The 18,769-nt window shown below is 44.1% G+C and overlaps 1 protein-coding gene and 1 long non-coding RNA gene across 2 annotated transcripts; both read right to left on the bottom strand.

Moving 5' to 3' along the window:
* Window positions 1–1,326: 1,326 nt before the first annotated feature.
* On the bottom strand, window positions 1,327–8,013 carry LOC307072604 (germinal-center associated nuclear protein-like). The gene is made up of 9 exons (XM_079731976.1): window positions 7,957–8,013; window positions 7,299–7,351; window positions 5,171–5,268; window positions 4,435–4,825; window positions 3,639–3,944; window positions 3,344–3,473; window positions 2,877–3,068; window positions 2,546–2,696; window positions 1,327–1,933 (listed from the first exon to the last, which is right to left on the bottom strand). Exons 3-9 carry the CDS (start codon window positions 5,261–5,263, stop codon window positions 1,757–1,759), a joined length of 1,440 nt encoding a protein of 479 aa, XP_079588102.1. The 5' UTR covers window positions 5,264–5,268; window positions 7,299–7,351; window positions 7,957–8,013; the 3' UTR covers window positions 1,327–1,756.
* An 8,137-nt stretch (window positions 8,014–16,150) lies between these two features.
* LOC307072606 lies at window positions 16,151–17,276 on the bottom strand. Its single transcript, XR_013811680.1, has 3 exons — window positions 17,235–17,276; window positions 16,911–16,951; window positions 16,151–16,446 (listed from the first exon to the last, which is right to left on the bottom strand). It is a non-coding gene; the product is annotated as an uncharacterized lncRNA (long non-coding RNA).
* Between the last annotated feature and the right edge of the window lie 1,493 nt (window positions 17,277–18,769).

Genomic DNA, 18,769 nt, shown 5'->3' with positions numbered 1-18,769 from the left:
AGGAGAAGGATGGGGGTACAGGCAGTGAACCGGGTTTTTGGTGATGTGAGTGGTCAGTGAGTACAAAGTTAATGTATTTGACTACCTAGAAGAGCGCTATTTAATCATAATCATAAACACTACACTTCCGAAGTTTCAATTCTATTTAAAAGAGCGTATTTTGGGCAGCGTCGCAAAGATTCATTTTCAGCACCATGAACAGCACGCAAAAGTAGGATAACTTCTCGTGCAGCCAAATCCTTATAGCCCTACTTTGAGTCTTTCATGTCAACTTTTTATGGTAGAGACTTAAGAACGTACAAACACTAACGTATATAAAAAATACATCGTTTGTTTAACCGAAAAACAAAATAATACTTACGTCCCTTCAGTCATGTTGTGAGCAGTAGGATTTTGAACAGATACCCTGTCAAATGAATAGGTTTCTAGTTTACCACCTGGTTGAGTCGGCCCCCACGATAGAACTGAATGCGTAATGTAGTTTTTTTAGGAGAGTAAATCATTGCATGTGTAACAGTGTAAATAATTTATTTTATTTGTTAAATTCTGTTAAACTTGGGACTCCAACCAACATTTATTTATTTCTATTCTGAAAGTCCACGGCGGGAGTTTGTGTTTGAAAGTTCAGAAGCAACCAAGCTTACGTTGTGTTCGAACGGACTACGGCTGAATATATATATATGCGAACAATGGTTGTGTGTTGTCCCATGTTGCAGGTACGTTTGTTTATTGCTTTGTGTTGTAATACCACTATACGATCACTTAATGTTTTTTGTTTGTTTTTGAAAGTTCAGAAGCAACCAAGCTTACGTTGTGTTCGAACGGACTACAGCTGAATATATATATGCGAACACTGGTTGTGTGTTGTCCCATGTTGTAGCAAATAAACCAGTCCAGTGCTCCACCCAACCTGTCTCCGTGAGTTTTATACAAGAAGCAGAAGGGCTGCGGTGTACCCAAGATCACACATGGATATTATTTAGGACTACGTTTCCCTCTTCGCATTGCAGTGCCTTCCGATTTGGTAGTCAGTGGAAAGATATGAGCAGGGGCTTAGCTAGCCATTCACTAACCCGCTGGGCGGGGAAAGGGGTGGGTCTTTCTGATAACCCTCCAATAAACGGCTTCGAAAGGCTATCCAGAAAATAACCTCGGACCATGGCGTTTCATCACTGTGAAGAAGTGCACTAGCGATATCAACTCTCTCCAAGATGAGCAGAACTCAATTAAATAAAAAATCAAATACACTTGCATAAAAAATACGGTATTTATTATGACTGATAAGTACATGCTTAAAAAATAGCACACTTAAGTTCTTATTTCCTTCTAATTTGATACATCCAAGTCCAGAAAAACATGAAAAACACAAAATCATATCCATACGTTGATAAAACATCTCTCAGAAAAGCATATTCTCATTTTATAGACAACGCCATGCAGAAAGCAGAAAGAAAGAAATACATATATACACAAACAAAAACATTCAAAAGGTTTTACTAATTGTACAGAAATGAAAAATGGGAAGGAAAACACAGGCTATTGGTGGATATGTCTTCCTTCCATAAGACTATTAAGCTATTTTAAAACAAATTAAAACACACCTGGCATCTTAAGAGGAAAGAAAAACGACAACTGACATTTCCAAGAGCCCTTCTACATTCTTGACAGGCTTCCCTTCCACTCCACTGAGGGCAGTTGGTGGTGGCAGAACACTAGCTGCTGGGTCACATGACATGAAGCAGTTTGGGTCATGTGATCAGTCGTCCACGATGCCCAGCATGCCGTCAAGCCTCAGCCTGCAGGCCAGCTCCTCCTCCTGGCTCCCTAGGATCTGGCGCTGGATGTCCCGGAGCCTCTGCGCCATGGTTACCGGGAAGGAACCGGTCTGGCCCGGTCCGTCGTCAAACGTACAGTCCTCCGAGGACTTTGCTTTCTAAAATGATATACAACAGATGCTGGTCACTATGACAATCACAATGATAAACTGTACAAATAACTTTATTTATTTGTAGGCTTTTTAGTGACTTTTCTTTTATCAAAAGCAACTTACAGTGAATCCAACACTTGTTTCCATACATGTCCTACAGGAGCAGTTAGGGGTTAAGGGCATTGATGCTCTTGCTACAGGTAGACTGTGGACATTGGGGTTTGAACCCAGGACCTCTCGGCGAGGAGTCAAACATCCTAACACTAGACTAAAGTGTTTTTCAACCTGTAGTATGCGTACCATTACTGTAGGTGGTATGGGGATTTTATTATGGAATAGACACATTTAACTATTAATTAATTTTTAGGTTTTATGTTAATTGTGTTTCTGAATGAAAACCTGGCAGCCTGTTTGCTTTTTCCTTCCAATGTTCCCCACGTTACCATGTGTATTTATTTAAGAAGTGTATTTACCTACTTTTTACCGTTTGCATACGAGTTGGTACGCAAAATGCCTTGATGATGACTTGGTTTTGGAACCACTTCACCTGACTATCTCAACCCCATTAACGTGAGTTATTATTCAAATCACAATAAGATAAATGTAGGACCATCATACTTTTGTGAGTGGGGCTCTCGATGATCTGGCCTTGCTCGAGGGCAGGGCGGGCGGGGATGCGCAGAGCAGCGTGGAGGAGGGTATGAACAGAGGCATGGACAGGCTCTCCGGGGGGTCGGAGGTCAACCAGCGCTTCAGCTGCTCAATGCTCCTGCAGACAGACAGACAGACAGACAGACAGACAGACAGACAGACAGACAGAAAGGAGAGAGACAGACAGACAGATGCAGAGAAACAAAGAAATATTTAGATTTACAATGAAAAGTTTGTCTTGACTCAAGATAGTAGTCATACAGAGGCCTAAATGGTAGGGTAGATGTAGGGTCCATACCTCTGGCTGTGGGCCTTCTCCTCCTCCAGGCCGCGGAGCACCAGTCCAGGCAGCAGCTCCTGGGCTGAGGAGGTGTGGGTGATGTCCAGGCTGGCGGTGGAGGAGAGGGCTGGCTGGGGCGCTGCCAGGCAGTCAAACAGCCTTTGTCTCAGGGACAGAGAGCTAGGGGCCCCCTCGCTGGCATCGCAGCCTCTGGTGGAAGGGAGAGGTGAAAACCAAACTGAAATATTAAAATACGCTTGGCTAATCGGCGACCAAAATGTAGCCGATAATGTATGTCAGGCCAATGCTTTCAGAATATCATAGGAGAACCACCAAGCAGATTATTTAACTATAAAAAAAACGAAAAGACAGAAAGTAGATGTGGTGCCTTTTGTAAAGTGTGTCCCCAGAAAGGTTGAAATAATCCAAACGCCGACCTAGAGAAATAAGCGTGGATAATGGGGTTGAACACGTGCTCCTCTCACCCTTCTGTATGCAGCCGTTTCTGCCGGTGTGTGAGTCGGACCGCCTGGCTCCACTCCTCAGGGGGATCGAAGTGCTTCAGGGACTCTGTGAGGAAGTACACCAGCACCTCCCCGTCCTCCGTCACCGCATCTGATCACACGCAAAACAAAAAACACACCCAGAAGATAACATGAGAACGTGCGGCACTACATCAGTGAATAGAGCCCCATGATCTCAATGGAGTGCTTTCTTCTTATGTCAACACATTCAGCGGATAGGGGTCGGACATTAGGGCTCAGACCAGGGGGATCGTACCCTGGCAGAGGGGCAGGTCGGGGCTGGGCCAGTCCTTCAGCCTGTGGTCGATGCACAGCACCAGCAGGTGGTCCAAGGGCACCTGGCTGTAGCCGGGCCCGTGGCGGTCGTCCCGCCCCCCCCAGGACACGCGACGGGGCGACGAGCGGCGGTGGCGGTGGGCGGCGGGGCCCGGGTGGTAGTGCTGCTGGCGGACCCTCTCTAGGAGGTTTTCCAGCCGGGACCCGAGGAGGGGCCGGCCGTGGGGGGTCCCGGGGATCTGGGAGGCGTAGCGGAGGACGGAGGACTGCAGCTGGGACCAGCCGGCTGTGGAATAAGGAATAAGATCAAGACGTACGTTAATAATCCAAGGTGGGAGGTGTGGGTGATTAATCAAATTTTGAACGCGATTTCGATTTTAGCGTCAAACGATCACAAAATTAACAATCAGGTTTTTCGATTATTTTGTTTTGTTTTATAGAACAGCTGGATACATATCTGTACATCATTTTAGATTGGAACATTTTCTTTTTGACCATTTTGTGTATTTTCTTAAGGCGAAATTACTAAGTTCTCAGTTGCATAGTTTTCTTTGGGAGAGGCATGATGAATAAGTGCAACATGCTTTCATACTCAAAAATAATCGTTTGAATAATCGTGATTTCAATATTGACCAAAATAAGCGTGATTATGATTTTTTCCATAATCGAGCAGCCCTAGTGGGTGTAACAGAGCAGGACAGTAGTAGAAATTGAACGCGTAATGTAATTTCATTGGAATAGATGCTATTTGGTGGAGCCTCTGCTTCAGTGCTCACCGGTAGAGGACGGCATGTCCCAGTCGGGGATGCTCAGGCCCAGCACCGCGCTGCGCAGCCAGGCCAGGTGCTGGGCCGAGTTCCAGCCCAGGTGGGGCACCAGGTGGCGGGAGTCCGGCAGGGAGAACTCCCCCGGGGGCCAGGAGAGGCCCAGCAGCTCCGGGGAGGACACTGCGTCTGCCAGGTGGGCCAGCACGGCGTTGTACAGGCAGACCACCGGCGCCGGGTCCAGGGAGGGCAGGCCGGCTGAGGCCCGCTCCCGGCGCTGGGCCTGCAAGCGGCCACTGAAGTGCTGGCTGAGGCCCGCCTCCACAAACTGGACCAACGTCTGGCAGGAGAGGGGGCGGGGCAGGGGGGCGCGGGCCAGGAGCCAGCGCATGGCCTGGGTCAGCTGGGCAGACGGGGGGTCACAGGGGGTTAGGGTTCAGGCGGGAAACTGTAGGGAAGTGCCCCCCCCCCCCCCCCCTCCGAGAGGTGACATGGGTCTTGCATGTCTTATTCATTTAAGTAATTTATTGTCTAACATTCAAGAAAATGGATAATTTACGTTGACTAATTAATAGATAGAGCAAGGACAGTTTTTTTTTATTTAATTATGAATAACTATTTATATGTTTACCTAAAAATGGTTAAAAAAACGGCAAAGACCATAATGCTTTGCAAGGTAAAAGATCTTTCAACTATTCGAGGTAAACCATTGATTGTGCTGTGCCGCATGCAGGTGTGTGAGGGCTACCTGGTGGGAGGCCTGCATGTCGCTGGTGCTCTCCGGGATGTGGTAGAACATGTGTTCAGAGATCAGGCCCTCCTCGACCAGGGTCTGCAGCATCAGAGCTGAGGAAGAGACAACCCACAACAAGGTCAGGAGCCATTTACAGTCATTTATAGACCCAAAGACCTAAAGACCTTCTAATATAGGAGGGCATTTAGTTATAGTAAGCATTATACTGATTTAGCTTTACTTGCATGTTCAGTTTTAGCCCTGTAATTTGAGATTTCATGAATGTTTTCATGAATGCTTTATAAATTGAAATAATAATTATTTCATCAAATAAGAAGGACTAAGGATATTTATTTAACCCCAAAAAAAGAATAACAAAAGTGGTGGAAGGACAGCTAGCTCTGACGTATAGAGCACCAACCCGTGGGAAAACACTGTCTGCGCTGCAGATGGCCAAGCCCAGATGGTGCAGTCCGGCCGGCCGCTGTCTGGAGGACCTTGACCCCCCCCCTAACCCCCCACCCAATGTTTGGTTTAATAACAAACACGCAGTGCAGCTAACAAGACACACGCACTTTAATGTCATGCTCTTATTTCCCCTCAATAATTATGTTAAATATGTAGGATAAAATGTTAGCTCCATATTTGTGCAGATCACTCCCTATATAAATGAGGATGTATAGAGGGAGAGGCATGTGGTTCAGGAGGTAGAGCAGAAGGCTGGTAACCGGATGGTTGCTAGTTATCTCCGGCTCCCCGGAGTGTGGTGGTGTCCCTGGGCAAGACACCTCACCCTAACTGCTCCCGATGAGCTGGCTGTCGCCCTGCGTGGTTGATTCTGCCGTCGGTGTGTGAATGTGTGCATGAATGGGGGAATGTGAGGCAATGTTGTAAAGCACTTTGAGTGGCCACTGGTTAGAAAAGCGCTATATAAATGCAGTCCAATTACCATTTATACATGCACATCCTTAACATCTGAGAATTGGAGTACAGCTTGGTCAGTGAAACCAATGTTAATTGATTTTCACTGCCTTACTATACGTGAGTCTTTCTAATGATAGGGTTTACCCATTAAACTGTATGCAGAGTCTTTTATAAGCTCTGATTTATCTTTTGGTCCAATAATGACGACATGTAGCCATTATCAGCTGATGACCCTAAGCCATACATTATAAATCCAGCCGTTTGTCATTTACAGATTTTGCCCCATAGTTCCCCCCTCTCTCCAATTGTCTCATGCACTTTGTCGTGTCAGCCTGTGTGCGTGTGTTTGTGTGCGCGTGTTTGTGTGTTTTTAAGGGGACATCAAGATAATATGTCCCCTTAGAAACCACCCCCCTCGTCAAGATAATAAAGTGCCCAGCACAAATTATTGTTGGATTTGCGCCAAGGGTGGAGCTTTTCTGTCCCCCCCCCCAACCTTAAGGACTCACACAGGCTCCTCGTCCATCATCCTCATCATCCTCATCATCCCCCTTCGATGTGTCAAAAGGCCAAAACATGCACACACATTCACCGTAAATAACCCTTTGCCATCAAATGCCCTTTCTTCTGACAATGTGCCTGAAAATAAAATATGAAGAATTGCGACCTTAGTCAAGGTCACCCCAGCCAGGATGAGAAATTCTTCTTCAGATAAGTGGAAGAAGCTAAATATCCACTCTCATCTGGGGGACAGTGTATGCATGATACGTACAAACATAAGTACTAGAGAACACACATTTAACATTTACAGCACATTTCAGGCTCTGTGTCTTTGTATCAGAGCTATAGTTCTGCAGGGTTTTGCAGACCAAGACGCCTATTCAAATTCCGCTCAGTCTGACAGTGAAGAGTTAGAAGAAAAAAATACATAGGAGAGTGTCAGCAACATGCTCCATAAACTGTCATCCCGTTTCAACCAATCGTTGCCGACCTCACAACTGGAGGGTAATAAACAACCAGTGGGAAAAGACATCCAGTATTTTGCTGACACCCGCAGGCAAAAAAAGTTGTTACATGTAAAATAAAGCATGAGTGTGAGCATGTTTTGGGTGTGAGCGATTCATAACCTGGACCTTCATAAGGTCCAGGTTATGAATCAAATTTTAAAGGATAAAAATATATGGTACAATTTGAGCAGCATATAATACAAAATACTCACCCCACCCATGGTTATCCCATCAAAAAGAGCAATATATGGTTTCTTATTCATTCCTGAGAAATAGAAAACACACTTAGCACACAGGATAATATAACAGACTTGAAGCTGATTCATTTTATTCCGGGTAATATCTAGCCTAAAAAGTTGTTTTTACACCAGATGCTTAATGAATAAAATATGCAAAATTGACGAAATTGTAGCATTTTCCAATAATAATTGCACCAGCAAGAATGACAAAATGACCTTTTTACCAAAATATCCTATATTCAAAGGATTCAATTATAATGGCATTTTCTTTTTAATCCAAGATATAATACTGTAGCAAATGGCTGCTCGCAAAAGGGATTATGATGATCATTCTTTAATGCATCCATATTTAGGAGATGTTTTTGAGGTTCAACCCGAATACGATATAACTAATAGTTGGCTATCCCTCTCTTGAAGAAAGTTGGTATCCAAAACAAAACTGTTACGATACAGCTGCACACCTTCTTGTTATCAAGAGAAAGCTATATTTATGTCCTACATTGCAAGTAGGCATTGTACAGTCCCATTCAGCTCCATGATGTGTAATTATGTTAATGACGTGGGAAAACAACAGGTATTTGCGTTCAATGTAAAAGGACCTTTAGTATGTTCATAAGCAGGTGTCGGTTACCTATAGTGTTGTTCAGAACATACTCCTCATGGACGAAATCCTGTGCTAGAGGGTCTCCTGACTTTCCTGCTTCCGTGACCCCTGCAAAATGAAATAATAAGTTAGGAACGTAATGCGAGATCGATTTCAGAAATCCATGGCATGCGAGTAACACGAAATTAGTTCTGACACTTGACACTAGTTCTGACACTAATCCAAAACGATTTACAGTGCAATTCAGAGACATGTCATTTATGTGAAGTAGGGTTGAGAGGTATCTGGCTTTAAGTCAGCTACCAATTAGGATACAGCCATTGGGGATCGAACCCAGTGCACTGTTGGCTGGTAGTCTCTGATAACACCACCTCAGATAATATAAGGAGAAGGACATTACATCTGAGGTGGTTGACTGATGAATATATCTTTTATCAGTCTGTAATAAAACCAAAACATGTAATTAGACTATCCAATAGATTAGGATGGGTGCTGTGTGCGCGTGTGTGTGCATGTGCGTGTGTGTGACCTATGATGTCTCCGCCGGCACAGAAGGCCCTTTCTCCGGCTCCTTTGATGATGACAATGTCCGTCTGCTCATCTGTCTCCCATTCCTACAACAACAGACAACAGTACTCATACTTCAGATTGAACTACAACACAGAAGACACACGTCAACATAGAAATCGTACAATTTCAATTAAATTCAAAGAACTTTATTTTTCCCGTGAGGGAACAATAAAGTTGTGCCTGACCTCCTTTGTGGTCAGGCACATGCAAACAAGATATTCTTTAACAATAAATAGTTAGCCATCGTGTACGAGAATAAATAAATTCTTAAAAGCTAAAAAAGACCCTGTGGGTAGGGGTGGAGGTGTGGGTAGGGAGAATAGATTGTGAGTTGGTGGAAGGTGAATAGGTTGAAGTCTGAAGTGATGGGTTGGGTTGGGCGGTACGAGGGGGCTTACTGTTTATTCAACAGCCTGATGGATGCTGGAACAAAGGTGGACATGGCTCGTTTGGTTCTTAGGGGCAGGGAACGGGGTCTGCTTCCTGAAGGTAGCTGATGGTACTGGTTGTTAAGGTTATGGGTGGGGTCCGATATGATCCGTCTACTTTTCCTGATGGCCTGTTTTTCATACATGGCTGTGAGAGTGGTCTGTGGCTGTCCTATGATCTTCCCACTTATCTTTATGATCCTGTTACGGGGACATTTGTTCACCTCACTCAGGGAACGAAACCATGGCAGGATGCTGAAGGTGAGGGTGGATTGAATGATGCAGTTGTAAAATGACTGGAGTATTGACTTGTCGACTTGCAGCCGTCGTAGCTTCCAGAGAAAGTACAGGTGTTGTTGACATTTCTTGAAGATGCCGTCTGTATTACTTTTGAAGGTGAGCTTGAGGTCAATGATGGGACCGAGGTATTTGTACTCTTCCAGTCTCTCGATTATCCGGCCATCTAACTGAAGAGCAAGGGGGCTGGTGGAGGAGCGCCTGAAATCTATGACCATCTCTTTGGTTTTTGAGATGTTCACTGTGAGATTGTTATACCTGCACCAGAGAGAGAAGTCGTCCACCACAGACTGCAGTTGCTGCAATGAGTTGGTGGTATCCACGATGACTGTGTCGTCAGAGTATTTAATATATACCATGTCAGGATTTGTTGGCTTAGAGGGTCAAGAGGACTGGGGAGATCACAGAGCCTTGAGGACATCCTGTGGAGATGGTTCTGATTGAGCTGCAGTGTAGGCCTGCACGATTCGGGGAAAAATATGAATCATGATTTTTTAGCTTAGAATTGATATCACGTTGCTCTGCCACAATTTTTTTCTCACGACAAAAAAAAAATGGCATTACCAAACTTTTTGGCACCTCTAGCACATTGCGTTTCATATGGCCCTTTATAACTGATTAAAGTGCAGTATCAAAAACGGATTGATTTATTTTGTACATATAGCAGCACATTGTCTTTAATTACATTTAGGGCATTTAGCAGACGCTTTTATCCACAGCGACTTACAATAAGTGCATTTGTTACAATAAGTACATTTGTCATAAGAAGTGAAACAATATATCGCTGTCGATACAGTAAAGATGTTCATAGAACCAAGTGCAAGTATTACAATCGCTAGGCTAACCCATTCCCCGTGTAAAGCAACGATAGCAGCTACTGTAGATGCTACACATCGGTAGGGAGTTCGTTCCACCACTGAGGTCCCAAAACAGAGAAAAGTTGTGACTTCGCTGATCGACCTTTGCTTGCTCTTAGCGATGGCGGTACCAGACGTCCAGCTGAGGTAGTTGAGCGGAGGGATCGAGCTGGGGAGTGTGGCTTTACTAATGCTTGGAGGTAGGCAGGGGCAGTTCCATCGACTGCCTTGTATGCCAGTACCATCATCTTGAATCTGATGCGAGCTATTACAGGGAGCCAGTGGAGGTCTCGGAAGAGGGGGGCCACATGTGAGAACTTTGGTAGGTTGAACACGAGGCGTGCTGCCGCATTCTCGATGCGCTGCAAGGGTTTAATCGCAGAGGCAGGGAGTCCAGCCAGGAGCGAGTTGCAGTAGTCGAGTCGGGCGATGACCAGTGATTGGACTAGAAGCTGAGCTGCTTGCCTTGTGAGGAAGGGCCGGATCCTGCGGATGTTGTAAAGTGCAAATCTGCAGGATCGGGCCACCGCAGTGATGTTTGCGGTGCAGCATAACTGATTGTCCAACACTACACCAAGGTTTTGGGCAGTTGGAGAAGGAGATACAGTGATGTTCTCAACAGTGACCAGTAAGTCCATGTGTGGGCAATCTTTCCCTGGTATTAGGAGGAGCTCAGTCTTGTTGAGGTTAAGCCTCAGGTGGGCAGTTGTCCAGGTGCTGACTTCTGCCAGACATTCAGATATGCGTGTTGCAATCAGGGCTTTGTCAGATGAGGGAAAGGAGAGAAATAGCTAAGTGCCGTCAGCATAGCAGTGATAGGAAAAGCCGTGGGATGTAATTACAGAGCCCAGAGATCTGGTGTAGAGGGAGAACAGAAGAGGCCCCAGTACAGAGCCTTGAGGAACACCTGTATCAAGCGTGCAAGGTTTGGACAAGGAGCCATTCCATGTTACCTGATAAGTGCAATTCATCAGGTAGGATGTGAACCAGGAAAGGGCAGGTTCAGCTATGCCAAGTTCGGCGAGAGTGCCGAGGAGGATCTGGTGGTTCACAGTGTCAAATGCTGCAGACAGGTCAAGGAGATGAGAACCGATGAGAGGGACGAGGCTCTGGCCGCACGGAGGGACTCAGTCATCGCGAGTAGAGCCGTCTCACTGGAGTGTGCTTTTTTCAAGCCTGACTGGTGAGGGTCAAGCAGGTTGTTAGATGAGAGATAGGAGGACAGTTGGTTAGCGACGGCACGTTCCAATGTTTTAGAGAGGAATGAAAGAAGAGATACCGGTCTGTAATTCTGGATGTCAGTGGTATCAAGGGTTGGTTTTTTGAGGAGGCTTTATTCTGGCAGTCTTGAAAGACGTTGGAACAATGCCAGACGTGAGGGAGGAGTTAATAAGTGCGGTGAGAAATGGCAGGATGTCGTTTGACACAGCCTGGAGGAGGGAGGAAGGGATAGTGTCCAGGGGGCAGGTGGTGGCATGGTTAGATGTTATAATTCTGTTGACCTCGTCTGAGGTGAGAGGGATGAATTGGGTAAAGGCAGAGGTGGGGGTGGAGGGAGGGAGGATGGTGGCAGTGATAAAAGAGGAGCTAATGTCCTTTACTTTCTGGGTAAAGTAGGTAACAAAGTCATCAGCAGTGAGGCAGGAAGGAGGAGGAGGGGAGGGAGGGTTGAGGAGGGAAGAGAACAAGGAAAACAGTTTCCTGGGGTTTGAGGCGGAGGAGTTAATTTTGGTCCGGTAGAAGGCAGATTTGGCTGTTGACACAGTGGAGGTGAAATCAGAGAGAAGAGATAGTGAGATAGATCATTAGGACAGTCTGATCTCTTCCATTTCCTCTCAGCTGCCCGCAACTCTGCTCTATGGGTCCGCAGAGATTCAGACAGCCAAGGAGGGGGGGTGAAGATCGCGCCGGTCTAGAGTGGAAGGGACAGAGGGAGTCCAAAGAGGAGGAGAGGGAGGATAGCAGAGTGTCAGAGGATTCCTCTGTGGATAGTTGAGAGAATTGTTCAATAGAAGGTAGTGAAGACAGAACAGTTGAGGCAAACGTAGAGGAAGAGAGAGTTTTGAGGTTGCGGCGGGTGGTGACAATGTGGGGACTAGAGAGGAGGGGGGAGAGGACTTTAAGGGAAGAGAAAAAGCAACAAAGTGATGGTCAGATACGGGGAGTGGGGTAACAGAGAGAGCAGAGGTGCCACAGGACCTTTTGAATATCAGGTCAAGCTGGTTCCCTGCTCTGTGTGTGGGAGGAGAAGGGGATAGTGTTAAGTCAAAGGTGGCAAAAAAGTTGGTTAATTCAGGTGAGTGCAACTTCTCTGGCAGGATGTTAAAGTCGCCAAGTATAACGAGTGGTGTGCCATTTTCAGAAAAGCAGCTGAGAAGGGCATCCATTTCATCATAGAAGTCACGAAGGGGACCAGGGGGATGGTAGATTACCACAATGAAGAGCTTGATAGGAAGGGTGACAGTGACAGAGTGGAGTTCAAATGCAGATCTGGCCAAGTGTTCTAGTGGAAGGACCTGATAGGACCACATCGGAGAGATGAGGAGTCCGGTCCCTCCTCCTCGCCCCGAAGGTCTAGGGGTGTGTGAGAATGAGTAAACAGTGGAAAGGGCAGCAGGAGTGGCAGAGTTCTCTGGAGTGATCCAGCTCTCTGTCAGGGCCAGGAAATGGAGGGTATTGAGGGACGCGTAGGCCGAAATAGAGTCTGCCTTTTTGACCGCTGACTGGCAATTCCAGAGTCCTCCCATCACTTCAAGGTCAGTGGTGGCGAGGGTGGGTAAATGGCATAGATTGGATGGGTTACGACGCCGAGCAGAGGATCTATTGTGGCGTCGTCTATGAGTACAGAGATTCTAACGATAATTGAAGTACGACACATAACTACAGTACAGTGGCCTCTAAGGTCTTCCTCGAGGGACTCCCACAGATAGACTCCCTTAGTCTTTGTTTCCCGGGACTCCCACAGAGAGACTCCCTTAGTCTTTGTTTCCCGGGACTCCCACAGAGAGACTCCCTTAGTCTTTGTTTCCCGGGTCCTTCGTTTACTGGGTCCTGACGCTAAAGCTGACGCTACTAACACTTAGCCTTTAAATGCACATGGTAGCTCAGGCAGCCTTAGCTCCGCCCAGTCAATCAAGCCTATTGTTCACACCTTGTGACCGAAACTAGACTCAACAACCTTACTATCACTACTACTACTGTCTTTGAAGGTATAGTGTTTTCTTCACAAAATGTGATGTATTCTGTAGCTACATCTGTGGCTTCCTCCAGACTGTCAGCTTGAGTGAAAACCTGCCAAGATTCAGTACATGAGCTGTCCCATTGCTTTACCGTTTTCTTTAACACACCCTCCCGTTGTAACTGGGTTTTGTAGGTATAGGGGAGAAAGTACAGGTGTTGCAGGTATAAGGTGTATTACATTGTGATCAGCAGTGCTCAATGATGGTTTTTGCCTTGCTTTGTAGGTGTTTTTCACATTACCACAACAAAGATCAAGAGTATTTTTGCCCCTGGTGGCACATTTAACATACTGCTGGAATGTTGGTACTGATTTAGTCAGTCTGCAGGAATTAAAATCCCCCATAATAAATACAGATGAATCTGGATTATCTGTTTCTATGCGCTGAGCGTAGTTTGTGATTATCTCTCGCTGCGTGTGCGTCATTGCCAGAGGGTGGGACATAAACAGCTATCACTGTCACTTGGCCAAACTCTCGGGGGAGGCATCTCGGTCTAAAAGACACACATAATAGTTCCACGTCTGGTGTGCAGCATGTTTCTCTGATGCTGGCCGATCTACTCCATGCTTTATTTCCATATACACACAGACCACAGGGGTGGCTATAACAAACACACCATGGCCAGATTACTATTATTGTGCAGTACAATAATTAATTCAAACATGTTCATCAGCGCTTGTGCAGAAAGCTTGTTTCAACAGCTCTGGATACAGACGCACATTATGTACTGCAGGATTTGAACTTTGACTTCTATATACCTTGAGCTGGGGGTAGAGCAGGCGGGTCATGGTCAGGTTGAGGGCATTCAGGGCCTTGGGTCGGTTCAGGGTGATCACTCCCGCACGGCCCACCTTCAACAGCAGAACCTCTGGGGCCGAAGCACTCGAAATCTGCTCCATAATAGAGTCCACACAGCAAAGGTTAAATTATATGGAGGAGAGATCAGAGAATGACTGCATTTAAATCTGATGGGAAGGTAAAACTTAAGTAGATACAAACATTTCTCATTTGCCCATTTCAAAAATTACAATAAAACGTAAATTGCTCATTTTACAACACTGCTGAACATTGCATTTAAATTATTCTAAATAAAAGTAAAATAAATTAAGTAACCTTGTGGCTTTTCTTGTGTTATAAAGCACTAACACTCAATTACCTCCCTCACAAGCACCCTTGCCTTGATTACAGTGAACAATAAACAAATGTAGGTCAAAGGTGAATATCATCTCAATCACTGGAGAAAGAGCAAAAAAAAAGGTACACTTACCATGTGTGCTTGTAATCTTTGTAGTCCACAGATGGACCTCAATCTAAAGAAATACATGATAAAAATAACTATCTGGAGAACATAAAGCCAAATTATCTTAATGTATAGAATTGTATAATTGTGAGTATTATATTTCTTGGCAGCAATAGAAATGACTGAGAAGAAGCATTGTTGCATTGAGTCAAGTCATCAATAGCACTCCAATAATGTGTTACATAGCTGTATGTTTAGTGAAACGTCTATTATAAGATTATTACTACTAACAATTTACAGTCCCTATCAACCTTCAAAAAGAGAGACCACCTATCTCATTTTAAACTTCATGTAGCCTTGAAGCTTAGCTTAGCATTGGCATGCATAGAAGAGAAATGCATGAAAAACGTTCGATACCAAGTGAAACTAAACATAACTGTAAGCGGTATACATGATTGGTGGCATCATGCTTGTATTCGAATTTATGACTTGATTACTTGTTGTTCTGCTGTCTCGCAGATACAGTCACTTCCTGAAACACTCGCTTCTGATTGGCTATTGCAAACATCAACGATGAGGGGCGTGTGAACAATCGAGCAAATAAGAATCGAGCCTGGAGTACGGCCATGTGCACACTGCCATCTATCGAAGAGAGGAGGGACTTCTTACATTATTGTCTTCCTAGTTTAAACTAACCTGTTACAGTTGTTCTCTATATTGTTGGTGTTGTTTTAAGCAAGGACTGGTGTACACCTAAGTATACTTAGGTGTAGGAATAGGAATTTAAACTTTATCTATAGAGAGTAATAACAAAATAACAGAAAGTTGCATTTATATATGGCACCTTAATCCAGAATTGCCAGTTCAAAGTGCTTTACAGAGCTACATTGAAATATGTATAATATAATAAATATATTATACATATTTAATATAATAAATATGAAATATGTCCATATATAATGTCATGATTAACATTCTAGACGACAATTCAGCTTTGAGTGATTAGTATGCAGAGCATTTTTTTTTCTATATCAGATAAAATAATTGGAAACTTTCTTGTCTGGCCTCGAGTAGGCATACACGACTGAGACATCTCTTGCGTAGAAGACAATTCAGTCTTGTTCCATTTGTCACTTGGCTGACCAGTAACTGATACAAATCTATAACTGGACCTGACAAAAGCTGGAGGCTTTGTTGGGTTCTGGCTTGTTTCTCTACAGAACATAGCGATCAGCCATCACAGGAACACCTCCTTTATGGCATTAGTGGCACTCACGCTGTTAAACACTTATAGGTATTGGAGACGGTTTATTTTATGGGTTGGTGTGAACACGTCTGCAAAGACAGCAGCCTTGGTCAATGACACAATCTTCTGCTCGTTCAAATAGACATTACGCTCAGGAGCATACTTCTTCAAAGCCCTCTTGCAGGAACAACTAACGAAGGTATCATGAGATATTAGGTTTCTAAGAGAGACCTTGTCAAATTATATTTATGCAGGAAGATTATGAAGAATAAACATATTCCGGGAATATACACAAGCAGATATTATTGCAATTAGACTTCACCTTGCATATTATGGCCAAACTCTTTTTTTGAACTGGTAATTCTTATTTTATTGTTAAACAACAATGAAATTTTTATTAATAACCCCACACACTAGAAAATCTAATTGCAGTGTCCATGGCCATGACCATGCCCTTGACCATGGTAATGCCCGTGCCCACAAGACCCATGGCACCCATGGTGGCAGCAGGAGGGTTGAGGAAGGCATGGTTGAGGAGGGCATATTATAGGAGGGCATGGTTGAGGAGGGCATGGTTGAGGAGGGCATGGTTGAGGAGGGCAGACCGGTCGTGGCTTGCAGCCGAAGGGCCCCTGATTTCCTGTTCACGTACAGGAGAGATGTTAATGCTCTATTCCTTTGGTGCAATATGCAAGAATCTTTCAGTCTAAATGAGGTTCCAATAACAAAACACTGCTCGTCACCCTTGCCTTTCCGTACTCTCTCCAAATCCCACCCATCCGCAAAACGTGAGGCTTGCTTGAGATTTAATTTACTCTGCTGCAGAGTTTAACCATATCCCAATGCTGACAATGTTTTTTAGAGGATATTTCAAAGAAAGATTATAGCATTTTTACTTTTAAGCAGGTTGGTCTCTGTCTAAAACATATTTTAAAAGGGAGACCTGACCAAGAAAGCAGCAATAGCATTCAATACATTAAACAAAAAAGTATCTGTAAAGTAAAATACCTGTTGGACAGTAAACAACAGAACACCACAGAAGATAACATGCTTTCATCATCATATTAACATTCTTCAGTGGTATAAATATTAGATTATTATTACCTTCATCTTGATCCGACATTTCAATATTCGTAGTTCAAATCCTGAAATTTAAAAATACATAAACAGTTGAATAAGTATATAGAAGGCCTAAACAGTATACTTGGTATACAGAGGTTCAAAGTTAAACACTGTCAAAGACCGATAGATAAACATAAAATACTTTCATAAATGCATCACATACATTCACTGCTATCAGTAAATGTAAGGAAGTGAAGACTACATACACATCAATTCATAAAATATATACTGCCTTTCCTTTGTGAACCACATCTTAAGAAAACTAATACAACATTTCAGTAAAAGTCATTTCAGAGATGAACTTACTGTGAGTCAGAATGTAGATCTCAGGAAATACTATCAAATGCTCCCCTTTTATAGTAGCCATCTTGGCTCCTCCTCCCTCCCAAGCACCCTTGCCTTGATTTACAAGCTCTCTTTGGACCCTTTTGTTCCATCACCAAAACTACCAAAGCATCAAAATCACGTGGCGATTTGGTAGAGCGATAGTTCATTTCAGCAAACAACAACGACAAAGTAAGAGAAATCAACTGAGAAACAGGCAAAGTAATTTCACCCACCACCCTTCTCATACAAAAGATGAATCACACAAGGAGTGGAAACACACTTTAGAGTTTCTGATCCGAGAGAACGAACTGAAGTGAGCCTGAGGCAGGGAGGTGAACACAATGTGTCACCTCTGCGGGCCATAACCTATTTATCATTTCCATCTCACCGTGCAGGGAGTGACATTGAATAGTTTTGTCATCGCCTGTTGAATGAAATCAAAACACACTCCCCTTCAAATGTAAATCAGATAAGATTCCAAAGTTGCTTAAGTTTAATGCATGCACACAAACGCACAGTAACAAAATCCCACTCGCGCATATGACAAAAAAACACACAGATGAGTAGAGGAGGGGTCCCTGGCACAATAGGAGAGCTCTTCCTCACTTCCAATCCTTTTTAAGTGGCGAGCACTGAGTCCTCCAGCATCCCATGGCCTAAACATACAATCTGGTAAGGAATACAATATGTGCAACTCTCTGCAGTGAAATGACCACTAACTGCATCATTATGTCACAGTGGAAAAGGATAACAGCGAGTAGAACAAGTCATGGCTCAAATGCCACAAGTTTATATCTGGATTAGGGAAGTGAAAAACAAAACCTAATATTATTATAAGGTATTCACAGTCTATCCTCAGATAGACTGTGAATACCTAATAATAATAATTTTGTGAATACACTGTCAATCAGCATGTCCACCCCAATGGATAACAATTATGTATGCTAAACATTTCTGCCTCATGGACACATAATGTCCATCTATGTTTTTTCTGGACAGTCTTTTTTTGGCGCTGACATCTCATTCAATGACTTCATTTATTTACTCAGTGACGTCACAGTGAGTACTGCTGTGGTCACATCGCTGGAAATTATGGGGAAAACATTTTCCCGACGTCGGAAAGTTCTCGTGAACGACACCTCATGACGCTCTTATGTTTCTACTTCCATTCGGCAACTGGGGCCAGATTTTGATAACAGGGTTGCCCAGTGTGTGACGTATGGTTTACTAGTGACGATCATGAACATGGTAGAACATGAACGTTTTACTCAATATAAAAGAATCAACCATCATATCACATACTTTACTAATGATTGACAGATTGATGTAACCGTCTGTTGGCATCGACTTTGCTCAGTTGTAAACGTTGTGTACTGGTAAAAAAAGCTCTAGATTATGGCAAGTGTTGCCTTCCATACAGTGGCAGTACTGTATGTGCTTCTCATACATAAAAGCAATAGGATATTAGGTGATAGGCGTCAAGGAAATAAAGGCATGCAAATTTGAAACTGATC

The sequence above is a fragment of the Pollachius pollachius genome, assembly GCF_949987615.1.
Source record: "Pollachius pollachius genome assembly, chromosome: 3".
Lineage (NCBI taxonomy): Eukaryota > Metazoa > Chordata > Actinopteri > Gadiformes > Gadidae > Pollachius > Pollachius pollachius.
This window is presented reverse-complemented; position numbering and strand designations above follow the sequence as displayed.